Here is a 13,709-nt window from a genome sequence, read left to right as displayed (position 1 = left end):
GACTCTACGTTTGATCCCTTATGTTCGTAAAAAACACATTTGGTCTCTCATATTTTAATAATTTGACATTTTTGGTCATTTCCGTCAATTTTCCCTAAGCCTCTCAGTTAGAGTAGTGATGGGCACATGTTTGATTCCGTTAATTTTAATAGAAAATTGACGAAAATAACTAAAGGTGTTGAATTTTTGAAATATAAAGGACCAAATGTGGAATCAATTCAAATTTGAGGGACGAAAACTATATTTTTCCCATATTTATTTATTTATTTATTTATATATATATATACACACACACACACACACAAAGCCAGATGTCCCTCCACTCCATAGATTCCAACGCCTTTCTCCTTCTACTCTCTCATCTCTCTTCCATGCATCATAGTTTTCAGCAACCTTAAATCTTCCTCTTTCTCTCTCTAAAACTCCATTAATCCTCCCCAACAAAAAAAATGGTGGTATTATCTCAGCCAGTTCTTGACAATTTTGCCCACTTCGAAACATGCAAGCCCACAGGTGAAATCAATATAATTCCAGCTGTGGATCTTTCAGATTACTCCAATGCTAAGAAGCTTATACTCGAAGCCTGCAAGGAATTCGGGTTCTTTAAGGTGACCAACCATGGCGTTTCAATGGAGTTTCTGGACAGACTTGAATCCGAGGTTGTCGAGTTTTTCAAATTGCCACAGCAAGAAAAGGAGAAATCGGGCCCACCGAGCCCGTTTGGGTATGGTAACAAGAAAATCGGGCCGAACGGTGATGTGGGATGGGTTGAGTATCTTCTTCTCTCCACCGACGCCGCCAAAGCCATTTGCCCCGGAATTTCAGACACTCTCTGGTAATAATTAAATAATTTAATATTTCTCTATTTAATTACTCTTTGATTATACACATGTGTGATAAATATATATAAATATTTAAATCTATATAAACTAATACAGTCGGTCGAGACCAGCGAAATTCTATTAATTTAATTAGTGAAATATTAAATTATCGAACTATAATTTAATACGTTTTCACTTTTCACCGAGTTGGGATTGAATAAAAATAAAATTTAATTAGCGATGTTATTAATCTATCGAGTATTAGTTTATCGATGTTCTACTGTATATACATACATTAAACTCCATCTGTTTCTTTTATTGCAAGAACAAATATTTTTTATTAAATGAAAGACAAAAAAATATTAATGAAGTGATAAAGAAAAGATTTGATGTATTAAATTAAGAATTAAACCTATTAATTACATGCATGATCTTTTCTCTTCAAATAACGACAAGGGCAAAACCGGCAATATAATAATTGAAAAAAATATTATTTAATTATTATTGCAGGTGTCTAGTGAATGAGTATGTTTGTGCAGTGAGGAAAATGGTGTGTGAAGTGCTGGAAATGATAGCTGAAGAACTGAAAATTGGAAGTAATAATAAAGATGTATTAAGTAAGCTGATAAAGAATGAGAAAAGTGATTCTTGTTTTAGGGTAAATCACTATCCGCCATGCCCGGATAATAATCATCATCAGATTCTTCAACCGTTACTAATGAACGGTCAGGATTTGATCGGGTTCGGAGAACACACAGACCCACAAATAATATCTGTCGTCAAATCGAACAACACATCAGGCCTTCAAATCTGTCTCAAAGATGGTACGTGGGTTGCTGTCCCACCTGATCCCACCTCCTTTTTCTTCATTGTTGGTGATTCCTTACAGGTAAATTGTATTTAATTCAATTATTTACCGAACGCATGTCTGTTTAAACTTGTTTCGTTCTGAATTTTTATCGATTTTTTTTTTTTTAAGTTCCAACTAGGAGTGGATTTGAACAAAATATTTCGATTTTTGTTGATTCTAATCCTAATTTAATTTTAAACAATACTTTTCATTACGAATTTTGAAAGTTTCAATTCCGGGTTTTTTTTTTTTTTTTAATCGGAATTGGGTTTTTTTTTTTCATATTCTGATTTTAGAAAATATTTAATTTCTGAAAAATACGATTATTTTTTGAAAATGACACTTAAAATAGTAATATTATTATGTATTTTATATTATTACAAGTGACTGAAAATTTGGAGTTTCCGAAAATTTCAATTTTATAATTAGTTTTTTGACTTTTTTCATTCAATTTCTGAAATTTCGATTCCGATGAATTTTTTTGAAAGTGTTTATTTCGATCTGATCCATCCGTTTTCCATCAGTAACCGGGGCACAAATTTGGTTATTGGTAAATATTTTATCAAAATAATAATAATAATATAAAAAAGTTTGATTAATTACAGGTGATGACTAATGGGAGGTTTAGGAGTGTGAAGCACAGAGTGTTGGCAGGTGATAGTGTCAAATCGAGGGTTTCAATGATTTACTTTGGTGGGCCACCTTTGAGTGAGAAAATTACGCCTTTGCCCTCGATATTGGAAGAAGGTGAAGTGAGTTTGTACAAGGAATTCACATGGTCTGAATACAAGAATGCTGCTTACAAGACAAGGTTGGGTGATGACAGGCTGGGGTTTTTCGAGAAATAATCTAGTACTACATCGATCTCCCAAAACTGGTTGACCTAATTCTCTTTCATTTCCTTACGTGGCAACCACTAGGGTTTCTCTCTCTCTCTCTCTCTCTCTCTCTCTCTCTCTCTCTCTCTCTCTCTCTCTCTCTCTCTCTCTCTCTCTCTCTCTCTCTCTCTCTCTCTCTCTCTCTCTCTCTCTCTCTCTCTCTCTCTCTCTCTCTCTCTCTCTCTCTCTCTCTCTCTCTCTCTCTCTCGTCACCTTAAACGTATGATTGATGTATTTTTAGTTGTAACAATCGAAAGGCACCATTCCAGAATTAATGCAATTGTTATCTACTCTACAGACTTATATACATGCATGCATGTCATCATCTCTCTGTCACTAATTAAATGAGACCAATTTTTCTGCAACTGAAGATGCGTCACTCGGACACAATATTTTTAATACAATAAATAGATGCAAGTTGACATAATATAGTAATATAATATAATTAATGTTAAATTTGTAATAAAAAATACTCATACTCATCATTCCAAGACAATATATAAATACTTTCATTCATTTCATGCATGGAAATTACAATAAATTAATGTGAAATTTGTAATATTTGTTAGACACCCCGGGCATGTTTGGATTGTGTGATAATGGGTGATTGACTAATTTAAGCTGTCATAATTTCACGCTTAATAAATTGGCCACATAGATTAATTTAAGACCGTGAGCTATCTGAGATCATCACATATAGTAATCGCATATTTTTTTTTTCGGATATATCTGATGCGAGATTTCTTCTTTCAAAGTTTCTAGACATATTGTCGTTTTTCATTTATAAACCACAAAATTCACCTACTAGTGCACAAATACAAATTAAACGTATTGAGTCTAATTTCTACACTCAACAGGCGTCACTTATTTATTTAAAAAAACAAAAAGTACTGACTTAAGTATATATTTTTCGCATTATGTCTAAAAGGACCACATAAATATATCGTTATCGATGCCCACAACCCATTAGCTATTGCATGCAATTGGTACCAAAGTATAATTGAATAGAAATGGTGTAGAAATACACATCGTGACAGTCCATATCACAGAAGCAAGACATTTTATTTAATTTCACATTCTTGAAATTAAATTATAAATTTATTCCCCCATACCCTTTTCATTGTCTTCTGGACCGTTCACTGTTCAAAGAAAAAGAACATTTCCGAACATATTATGGTCGTCTCAGACAGCTATCGGTCATAAAACACAAGTATATATGTCTCCAAATATTCTCAAGATCACACTTTGTTTTTTGGAGGGTCAATTTTTTTAATTTCGATACATCAATCGTACTCATCGATCAAGAATTCGAGATTCCACTTGTAGCCGTCCAACTTTGGTTCACACCCAGTGTAGGGTCGGAGGAGGGGGTCAAGGCCCCCCATGCATTCGAGGCCTCCGAACTTAAAATCTCCTTACCAGCTTCGCTGGTATTCACACCCAACCACCCACTCTCACGTTGTTTTCGGTTTAGCCCACAATATTTTATTCTTCCCACATAGAACATTTTTTATGGGAACTGGTTTTTTTGGATAAAATTTACAAAAAAAAATGAGGGTTAATTTTTGGGAGTTCAGATCACTGATTACTACTGATTAAACTTTAGATTTGACTTGATCTTTAATTATCATATATTGAATCTTGATGTTTTACTCACTGACCCATTAATTGTTTTGGTGGAGATTAACTTAGGTAAATGTCTCAAAGTGAAAAGAATTTGGATTCTTGATCCTACTTTATTTACATAATTATTATGGTTAGAACTTAGTAAAGTGCGAGATTAGTAGATAATATATGAACTGAATATGTTATTTTTTAATTGTATATATCTTATTGGTATACCTATTGACCCGGTCCAGTATGTCAATGAATATTTGGACCATCTAAAAAGTTCAAGTGGGCGTCCACTAGGGGTGGGCATTCGGGTCGGGTCGGGTTATTCGGGTTATTCGGGTCGGGTTATTCGGGTTTTTTGCAAAAAAAAAATTACCCGAACCCGACCCGAAATAACCGGGTACCCGGCAACCGGGTACCCGGTTATCTCGGGTCGGGTTCGGGTCGGGTTCGGGTTTTGCTATTTTCCTCTTTTTTTTTTTTTTTTTTTTTTTTTTTTTTTTTAAATAAACAATAACTAAATTTACTTAAGATATATATATATATATATATATATATATATATATATATATATATATATATATATATATATATATATATATATAGACATATACATAGTAACATATACTGTCACTGATATACATATATATATATATATATATATATACATATATTGATATACATTTATATATATATATATATATATATATATATATATATATATATATATATATATATATATATATATATATATATATATCTCTTTATATATATTAAAAAAAAAAAAAAAAAAAAAAAAAAAAAAAAAAAAATTCAACCGGGTACCCGATCGGGTACCCGGGTAGGATTTCTAATACCCGGACCCGACCCGGTTTGGGAGCACCGGGTACCCGAACCCGGGAAAAACCCGGTTACGTAAAAAATTACCCGACCCGGTCGGGTATTACCCGACCGGGTCGGGTTATACCCGAATAACCCGACCCGAATGCCCACCCCTAGCGTCCACCTACAAAATCATTAATTAATGGACCAATTCAACTAATAAGAGGTTTATAAGATTAATATGATTTAGTGAGATTTACTAATCATACTTAAAAGTTCTATTGACAAAGACTATAGTAATTACAATGTAAATAACCCATATGACCAGTGGCGGATCGTGAGACAATTAAGTGGGGGCTGAGCTTATGACAAAAATAATAAAAATATAAACAACGTAAAAATAAATAAATAAATGTGGTTTAATTTTTTTTTTTGACAATAAAACAAATCTTCAAATAAATACGTCCAAAATAATACAATCATTTAAGTTGTGCTCTATGTTTTTTCTTCGAATAGAATTCATCGATCTATTATTGAATCTGTACTATTTTGAGATTTTGAGAGAATTAAAAGGGAAGAAACCTATTGTTAAACCAATTCCTATATTGATAAAATTTTATTTGTTTTAAAAATCTTTCTCTTAAGAATTAAAATACAATTAAGAAAATATTATATCTTAATAATTAATCAATGAGATTTTTCAATTTTACTTTTTTCTTCTTGGTTGTGTGCCTGATGACTTTGTTCCTTTTTCTTCCTTCCTTTTGTATTAATATTTATTTTATATTAAATATTTAGAGTGTAATTATATATATGTATATATAAGTAATATATATCTTTTTTTTTTTCAAATTCTTGGGGGGCTGCCCCTTACCCTATTGAGAATCCGCCCCTGCATACGACTCATATTCATCCGAGTTTTTAGAATTCGTGTGACCTTTCCTCAATGCTTGCGTAGGCAACTACTGACATAAGAATCGGCGGAGTTTTCGTCGGATCAACCCCTGTTTAGTTTACATTTGCGCTTACCCTTGCAGATTCTAGATCCAAGCATTTTATGCTCCCCGCGTGGTGAAGACTCTACATAGATCATCTACTCACTTGCAGCGAATTATCCTAGAATTTTTATTTAATTTACCAAAAGTAATTGATACAACATCACTTATGAAGTAAATCTATCAACATTGGAACTTTTATTATTATTATTATTATTATTATTATTATTATTATTATTATTATTATTATTATTATTATTATTATTATTATTATTATTATTATTATTATTATTATTAATAATAATTTATTGTAGAAAATCAGGTGAAAAAAGAAGACGATTTCTTTAAGAAATACTGAAATAGCAAATAGGTAAGCAACAATTATGGATCGGGCTGCTACCGGCGTTCTCTTAGGCCCGTAAAACATGCATAAGCCCATTATTTATTGGTCCGGGCCCATTGTCAAAATATGATCCATTACTATAAATTAAATAGTTTATTTTGATTATTGGAAAATCTTATAAAATTAAATATCTATAGAATTAGTTATATATTGTTTAAAAAAAAAATGAGTTATTCAATTTAGTTAGGAAGAACTATTGCAGTAGGATAACGACAAGGCCATTTATGTCATTAAGTTTCCTAGTCCAAAGGTTAGCTCATGGTTTCATTAATTGTGATTTAATTCGTGTTTAAGAGTTTAGTACCAAAATTTCAAAATTTATTAATCTCGGTAATAGTAGTAGCACGAGGGTTTGGTAAACCCAACGCACACCTACTTAAAAGTTAAACACTCTTTAAACGTGTTATACAGCGGCCTAATTAAAACATAGGTTAAGTAAAAGAGTCATTTTCATTGGTCGTTGATGTACCGCCATGTAACGGAATCAGTTTCACTGGTGCCCTTGTCTTCTATAATCTATAGTATGCATTAAGTCATTACTCACTGGAAAAGATTCTGCGCCACACCTTTTTCAGGTGAATTATTATTATTATTAATATTTTATTTTTTACTCCTACTTCTTATTAATTTTAATATTTTTTAATTTCCCGTTTCCTGCCACTAACTCTGAACAGAAAAAAGGGGAAAGCACGTGCTTCGATCTCCACATCTACATAGACTGTGCCGACTGGAGATCGAACTATACTTACACATACAAACACACACAAACACACACACAAACACGCATCCGTTCGGGTGTGTGTGTGAGTTATGTTCTAGAGAGGGGAAACGGCTGAAGAGTATCTCCAATAAATCTCTCTCTCCTCTGCATTTCTGATGGCCGACGACGAGCCTATGCCCACTCGCTTGTCGTTTCAGGTACATTCGAATTTCCTTCATTTGCGTTTCCATGGTGATCCTGTATCTATCTGTTTTGCATTTTGGTGCTGTGCGTTGACTTATTAGGACTGTGAGTCGGCGAATTCATCAGAATTTTAGTTTTGTTTATCTTCGCTGATTCAATTAGGTACAACCGTATAAGCATTACCGTTGTACCGGAGATTTTGATGCAGCTAAGGTACAACCGGAGAAGCACTGAATTCTATGGCCTGTTCTTATGTGTTGGTAAATCGTCGCCATTATAGGAATATTGTAGTTTCTCAGATTTACTCACTCCTTTTTCCCTTTTGTATAACCTTACGAGCATGATATAGTAGCTGAAAACCATTCCCAATTTCTGTGGTTAATCAATACTTGTTTCTGTTTGTATTACATGGTTCATTGTACATAAACTAGGTATATAGCTAATGAAGTGCAAATCTGTGCAAATGAATCGATCTATGACCAAATTATGGTTATGTTGTCTAATCGAATGACGAGAATACCAAAATTTATATAGAATTCATCTGCTGGGTGTACGATCTAGGAATTCAAGTTGTTCTACGATTCCAAATTTGGGAGGAAGAAGGAAGTTGTGGCCAAAGATATGCCTGCAAACGGTCAAACTGTGAATAACGGGAGTTACACGAATGGGGCATCAAATGGAAGTGAGCGTGTGAACAACACGTCCAACTTGGCTAATTATGAACAGTATGCCAACCAGGTATTTTAGATTTTGATTCACACTTGATTGATGTAAATTTGGTTTTATGTGGTTTTGACATGATTATTATGCTCTAGGGTCGCGGGAATGGGGTGCATTCTAATGGAACCTCACTTGCTGGAGTTGATGAAAAGCCGTATGATCTTCCTCCCTCATACTTTGCCACTAATTTTAAATGAATGTTGCCATGCCAAACATGAACGAAACAAGTGATATATACTTATCTAGTAATGAGTGATCTAAACCAAGATGTTTATGGCGACCAGCAAAACTGTTTTTCACCTAGGAAAAACGCCTTAGAATTGGTAGTTTATGTGTTATTTATTTAAATCTTATACTGGAAAAAGAAGTTGAAGTCTATATCCTGTTTTTTTAGCTCTCTTGGATGATTGGATTCAAGCTATTGTATTCGTTTCATCCTAAATGTAAGCTTGCATTGCAGAAGGCAAAACGGTTTTTGTCCTTCTCAGAATTCACCTATAAGGATATTTGGAACATATTGTCTTCTGCAGTAACTATATGGTATTTCATTTAATAGGTTTTTCCTTCCATATTTGTACATGGTGATATCGTGTACAGGATATTGATCCTTAAGTCGATAAAGATCATAATCAAGTAACTTAAATGATTGATTCAAGCAATTTTACCCAGCTCCCACCTATAAACTGTTATCATGCATCTATATGTCAAGAACAAAGGCAAGTTATATTTATGAAATAAACATCTGCATTTACAAAGAATTTACTAAGTGGAAACCAATATCTTTTGAAGTTAAGAGTTGTTGTAAGGTACTTCTTGTTGGTGGATGCACAAATCCATTTTCTTAATCTTCGGCTTTCCAGTAGCTAGTAGATTTTCGGAGCATTCTAAGTAGATCAGATATTTTCCTTCATATAAGATGAGTTTGATCCCGAGTGCTGTATGTTAAGTTTACTTGCTAAAAATGGTACCTCTCAAAGGCCAATAGAGGAGTCGTTTGAGGAACAATTTTAGTTTGATTAAGTCTTTAGTCTCTCCCTATGTGAATTTGTACGTGTGATGAGCTAGAGTTATTGGTTCTCACAATGAATGCATGGTTCTAAACTTTCTTAGCTTTGTTTCATGAATGGATAAACTGGTTGAAGACATTATTATTCCTACAAATTACCCGAGTACCATATCTTGCTTTTACACAATTTTCTTCTAGTTTGCCACCTGACCGCAAATGTGTCATATGAACTTAGTCGGCGTAGCTAAATTCTGGAGGCATGATAACTTTTGAAGAATCCCCTTCCTGTCTAGGCATCCCTGACATCTAATGTTCACTTTCAGGCAGAAATCATTACTTCCTCCTTTCGAATCAGCAGAAGTACGTGCTTTGGCAGAGAGTTTGTGTAGGTGAGTAATGGCACTGTTGGCTTCACACGAATGAGTACCCATTTCTGTTACTGGATAGCTTTATTCATTTTGATCAACTTCTCATGTTTACGTTTTTTTTTTTGAGAACTTCTCATGTTTACTGATCTGTGCATATTTCTCTTGTTTCATTATTTGCAGAGATATTATTCGTGGTAGCCCAGATGTTAGCTGGGATAGCATAAAAGGGTTAGAAAATGCTAAACGGCTTCTCAAAGAAGCTGTTGTGATGCCAATAAAATATCCAAAGTCAGTCTTATAATTGGAGTGTTCATTTTATGCAGAATATTTAAGTTTGGCTTCTTGAAATTGATTTGCACGTCTTCCTTTAACAGGTACTTTACTGGTCTTCTATCACCATGGAAAGGCATTCTTCTTTTCGGCCCCCCTGGAACGGGAAAGGTTTGTGTTCCACTTCATTTGTTTTCTGCTCTCACTTCTCAGTGCAAGTAATTGTGTATTGAACAGTAAAATGTACTTGATTCTCCGTATGTAATTATCTGTTATCACTTGGTAGACATGGTTTTTGAAGATTTGATTTAGGTCATAAGGTGCATTGATCCAAGCTCATCGAATATGTATTATTTGTCTAAGTTTGTTTCTCGCATGATTGCATAGAAATTGAATTCAAGATTGCAAACTGAATACAGGATACTGGTGTCACTTGTAATAAGTATTAACGATATCAAGTTAGAGCCCAACTCTAAGCTTTGTAGTAAAATATTTATTTTCTGCCACTTTCTTAGATCCTTTTTCTTTTAATCCCCTGTTTTCTGTCATATTGTCCAGTACTAATTTGCCCTATTTTGAAAATAAATAATGGTTGTTACTATAAACACATCATATGTTCTACACCTCCCTTCAAATTTGCAGACTATGCTGGCAAAAGCTGTTGCAACAGAATGCAAAACTACATTCTTCAACATTTCTGCCTCATCAATTGTCAGCAAATGGAGGGGTAAGATATTGTGCTTTATTGATTCGCCTATGATCATCCTTTCTTGTCACCTACTCGGCTCCTAGTAAAACATTTATTGGCTGCATTATATTGCTGTAATTCTATTTCAGTGGTAATCTTAGTTGTTTTCTTCTTCCTCTTTGCTGGTTATACTTCAGTCAGAAATGCATGTTTCAGTTTCACTAGGACTAACTAGACCACTTTCTAAGCTAATATCAAGTATACTTGTAGACTTGTAGTGTTACTCACTATATGATATTGGTTACCTTCTTGAGGCATGCAATAACTCTCTTTGATGCAATTTCTTTTGAATTTCAATGATTATGTTTCTTCTTTACCTTCAGCTCTAGCTTTCTGCAGATTGTTATCTGCTAGACTTGGTTTATAAGGATTATTTAAGATAACTCACCACCCTCTCAAAATTTCAAGTATTCGAGATTCTAAAGACTAAAAGTTAAAAAGAGGATTTCGCGATTTGTAACTTTAGAAAACTAGATGAACATTTACCTCGGCATTCATGTTCCATTGAGATAAAATGTATTTCGTTGCAGGTGATTCTGAAAAATTGGTGAAAGTATTGTTTGAGCTTGCTAGGCATCACGCACCCTCAACAATATTTCTGGATGAAATTGATGCAATTATCAGCCAGCGAGGTGAAGCTCGCAGTGAACATGAAGCAAGTAGGCGTCTGAAGACTGAGTTGCTTATACAGGTCATATAATTTTTTATTTATTTGTTTTTTTTTTTTGTCTACAAAGTAACAAGTTATGCTAGTCTTATTCATCATCAACCAAGAAATGCTTGATGACCCCAATAATAAATGTGAAACATGTAGGACTGCTGCTTATTTTCTGAAGCAGTAGGTATGGTCCTTCTCTATGATGTCATATAATTTTTTATTTATTTATTTATTTATTTATTTTTTTTGTCTACAAAGTAACAAGTGATGCTAGTCTTATTCATCATCAACCAAAAAATGCTTGATGACCCCAATAATAAATGTGAAACGTTGTAGGACTGCTGCATATTTTCTGAAGCAGTATGTATGGTCCTTCTCTATGATGTCCTTGGATTTTTTAACTCATACTGCCACTTTAAAGGAATTCCCTTTTTTAGGATTCAGTAAGCTTATTCTTACGTCTTATACTTTATAAATGTAAAAATTATTGATAAAATAATTTTTTTCCTTATTCCCATGCACCTTTATTTCAAGTGGTTCATAGAAAAATAACATAATTATGCATAGTTGCATACACATTGAAGTTGCCAATTGAGCTAGTTAAGGATGATTATCCTTGTATATACAGAAAACGCATCTAAAACTTGTAATACTGAGACAAAATGTCATTCTTAATTTCTAATTAAGATGTATCTTATCTGTTTGTAGGGCTAACTAACCCACAAAGCTATTTCTTCTGTTTATATTGGTCGTTAAGAGAGATTGAGTTAAAGCTGTGCCTAACAAAAAAATAATGGCTTTTACTAAATTACAGATGGATGGTTTGACACGAACAGATGAACTTGTTTTTGTTCTGGCTGCAACTAATCTCCCTTGGGAACTAGATGCAGCCATGCTTAGGCGTCTCGAAAAACGGGTATGTTTTGATAATCTGATGCTTCAATTATTTCACAGGTATAAGAAAAATCATTATGCACTTATGTCAACTTTTATCAACACCTATACATTCATATTTTGCTTTAGCCCTTTGTTTTTCCTTCTGTTGGTAACTTAATTGACAAGTTTCTAGTTAGGAAGACTTGTGTCAAACATTTCTTAATTTGCTGACTATTTCATAATTTCCTCATTGTTTTTTGTAATATTCCTCTTCTGTTGATTAGATCCTTGTACCTCTTCCCGAACCAGAAGCAAGAAGAGGGATGTTTGAGGAATTACTGCCGTCAAAGTTTAACGAGGACCTTCCTTATGATGTATTGGTGGAGAGGAGTGAAGGTTTTTCAGGTTCAGATATTCGTCTGTTATGCAAAGAAGCTGCCATGCAACCATTGCGACGTATAATGACATTTCTTGAGGATAAACAGGAACTGGTCCCTGAGGATGGTATGCTTTACTAATCTATAATCTACTGCTTTTACGTTAAATCTGTGATTACTATTGCTTTTAGGAGACTTGTTGGTTGGGATTATTGAAAGAATGCAACAAAGGGAAATAAGAGAAAAAGGGATGAATCGAACATGCAAATCTAGGTCGTTTTACTTCACCATATATTGCAGAGAACCCTAGCATCGTTGCAACTTGCAATTTACTTAGCTTGAAGGGCATCTTAAAAGTTTGTGCTGCTGTCTTAAAAGTTACTACACATCCTTCCGCTAAGTGGATGTTAAAAATATAAATCCTAGAGGCTAGGCTTCATCAATAGCTGTAATAACCCTCTAAAAATAATGTTCCATCCTTCTAATGAGTTATGTTCTTGTGCAACTACATGCCCACACTCGGAAAAAAAGTAATTTTTACATGTCATCCTTTGTCATTCTGGTCCCCTTAAAATATGAATGAAGAACACAACACAAAACATGCTATTTCAATTACGGCACTGAAACTGGAATTTTTTAAAATTACATAATCAGTCACTGAAACCACTTTATCCAAAAAGAAAAAGAAAAGAATAAGATTGGTATGTTCTAATGTTGCTGATTATAAATTGGTACACTAATAGTAACTTCGGCATGCAGAGTTACCAAAGGTTGGACCAATTACACCTGGAGACATAGATGTAGCACTGAGGAACACCAGGCCTTCTGCGCATCTCCATGCACACCGTTACGACCAATTTAACTCCGATTATGGCAGCCAAATACTTCAGTGAAGGTGCACATACATCTCTTTTATATTTCACCACTTTGAAATTGTTGTCCTTTTTATCATATTTGTTCATCACTGTCCTCCCAAACGATACTTTTGTTCTCGTCTGTATTCTATGTGGATCCATTTTATTCATTAAACGATTAAGCAGTGTGCTATTCAAAATTTAACGAACATAGGTTATTGTTAATAAAGGTTCTGGCTGAACCCATGTATTAATAGGAATGATGTGATTACATGTGATATGGCTGTATTATATATGTACTTCTTGTATTGTAAGTGATTTTCTATCTTTATTACTGCCTGGTAGTATGCATTAGAAGGTGTGATTATTTTTAACTTTATAAATTTGTCTATATTTATTGATTAATATTGCCGAATAGACTGTTATATTTATAGGAAACATTATTATAATGGTACTATATTAAACCCTCTTGACTTGATCCGTTGCAAATTGCTTGATTATGTTGCGGGGTAACGATAAATCAAGAAACTTTACTTTACTATCAG

The 13,709-nt window shown here is 33.7% G+C and overlaps 2 protein-coding genes across 3 annotated transcripts; both read left to right on the top strand.

Annotated features, from left to right (window-relative positions):
* The first annotated feature begins 312 nt into the window (after positions 1-312).
* Positions 313-2,584, top strand: LOC105951363 (gibberellin 2-beta-dioxygenase). The gene is made up of 3 exons (XM_012974789.2): positions 313-835; positions 1,332-1,710; positions 2,277-2,584. The coding sequence occupies exons 1-3, from the start codon at positions 450-452 to the stop codon at positions 2,517-2,519; spliced, it is 1,008 nt and encodes a 335-aa protein (XP_012830243.2). The 5' UTR covers positions 313-449; the 3' UTR covers positions 2,520-2,584.
* Positions 2,585-7,013: 4,429 nt separating this feature from the next.
* Positions 7,014-13,495, top strand: CCP1 (P-loop containing nucleoside triphosphate hydrolases superfamily protein). 2 transcript variants are annotated; one of them, XM_012974787.2, is made up of 11 exons: positions 7,014-7,301; positions 7,849-8,025; positions 8,103-8,161; positions 9,337-9,402; positions 9,562-9,669; positions 9,756-9,822; positions 10,294-10,378; positions 10,930-11,090; positions 11,872-11,973; positions 12,218-12,437; positions 13,070-13,495. In XM_012974787.2, the coding sequence occupies exons 1-11, from the start codon at positions 7,260-7,262 to the stop codon at positions 13,201-13,203; spliced, it is 1,221 nt and encodes a 406-aa protein (XP_012830241.1). In that variant the 5' UTR covers positions 7,014-7,259; the 3' UTR covers positions 13,204-13,495. The 2 variants fall into 2 exon arrangements, with proteins under 2 accessions (XP_012830241.1, XP_012830242.1); XM_012974788.2 differs by having other exon boundaries at positions 7,040-7,301; positions 7,822-8,025.
* Positions 13,496-13,709: the final 214 nt, after the last annotated feature.

The sequence above is a fragment of the Erythranthe guttata genome, chromosome 8, assembly GCF_056151865.1.
Source record: "Erythranthe guttata isolate IM_541 chromosome 8, IM_541, whole genome shotgun sequence".
Taxonomy (NCBI): Eukaryota; Viridiplantae; Streptophyta; class Magnoliopsida; order Lamiales; family Phrymaceae; genus Erythranthe; species Erythranthe guttata.
This window is presented reverse-complemented; position numbering and strand designations above follow the sequence as displayed.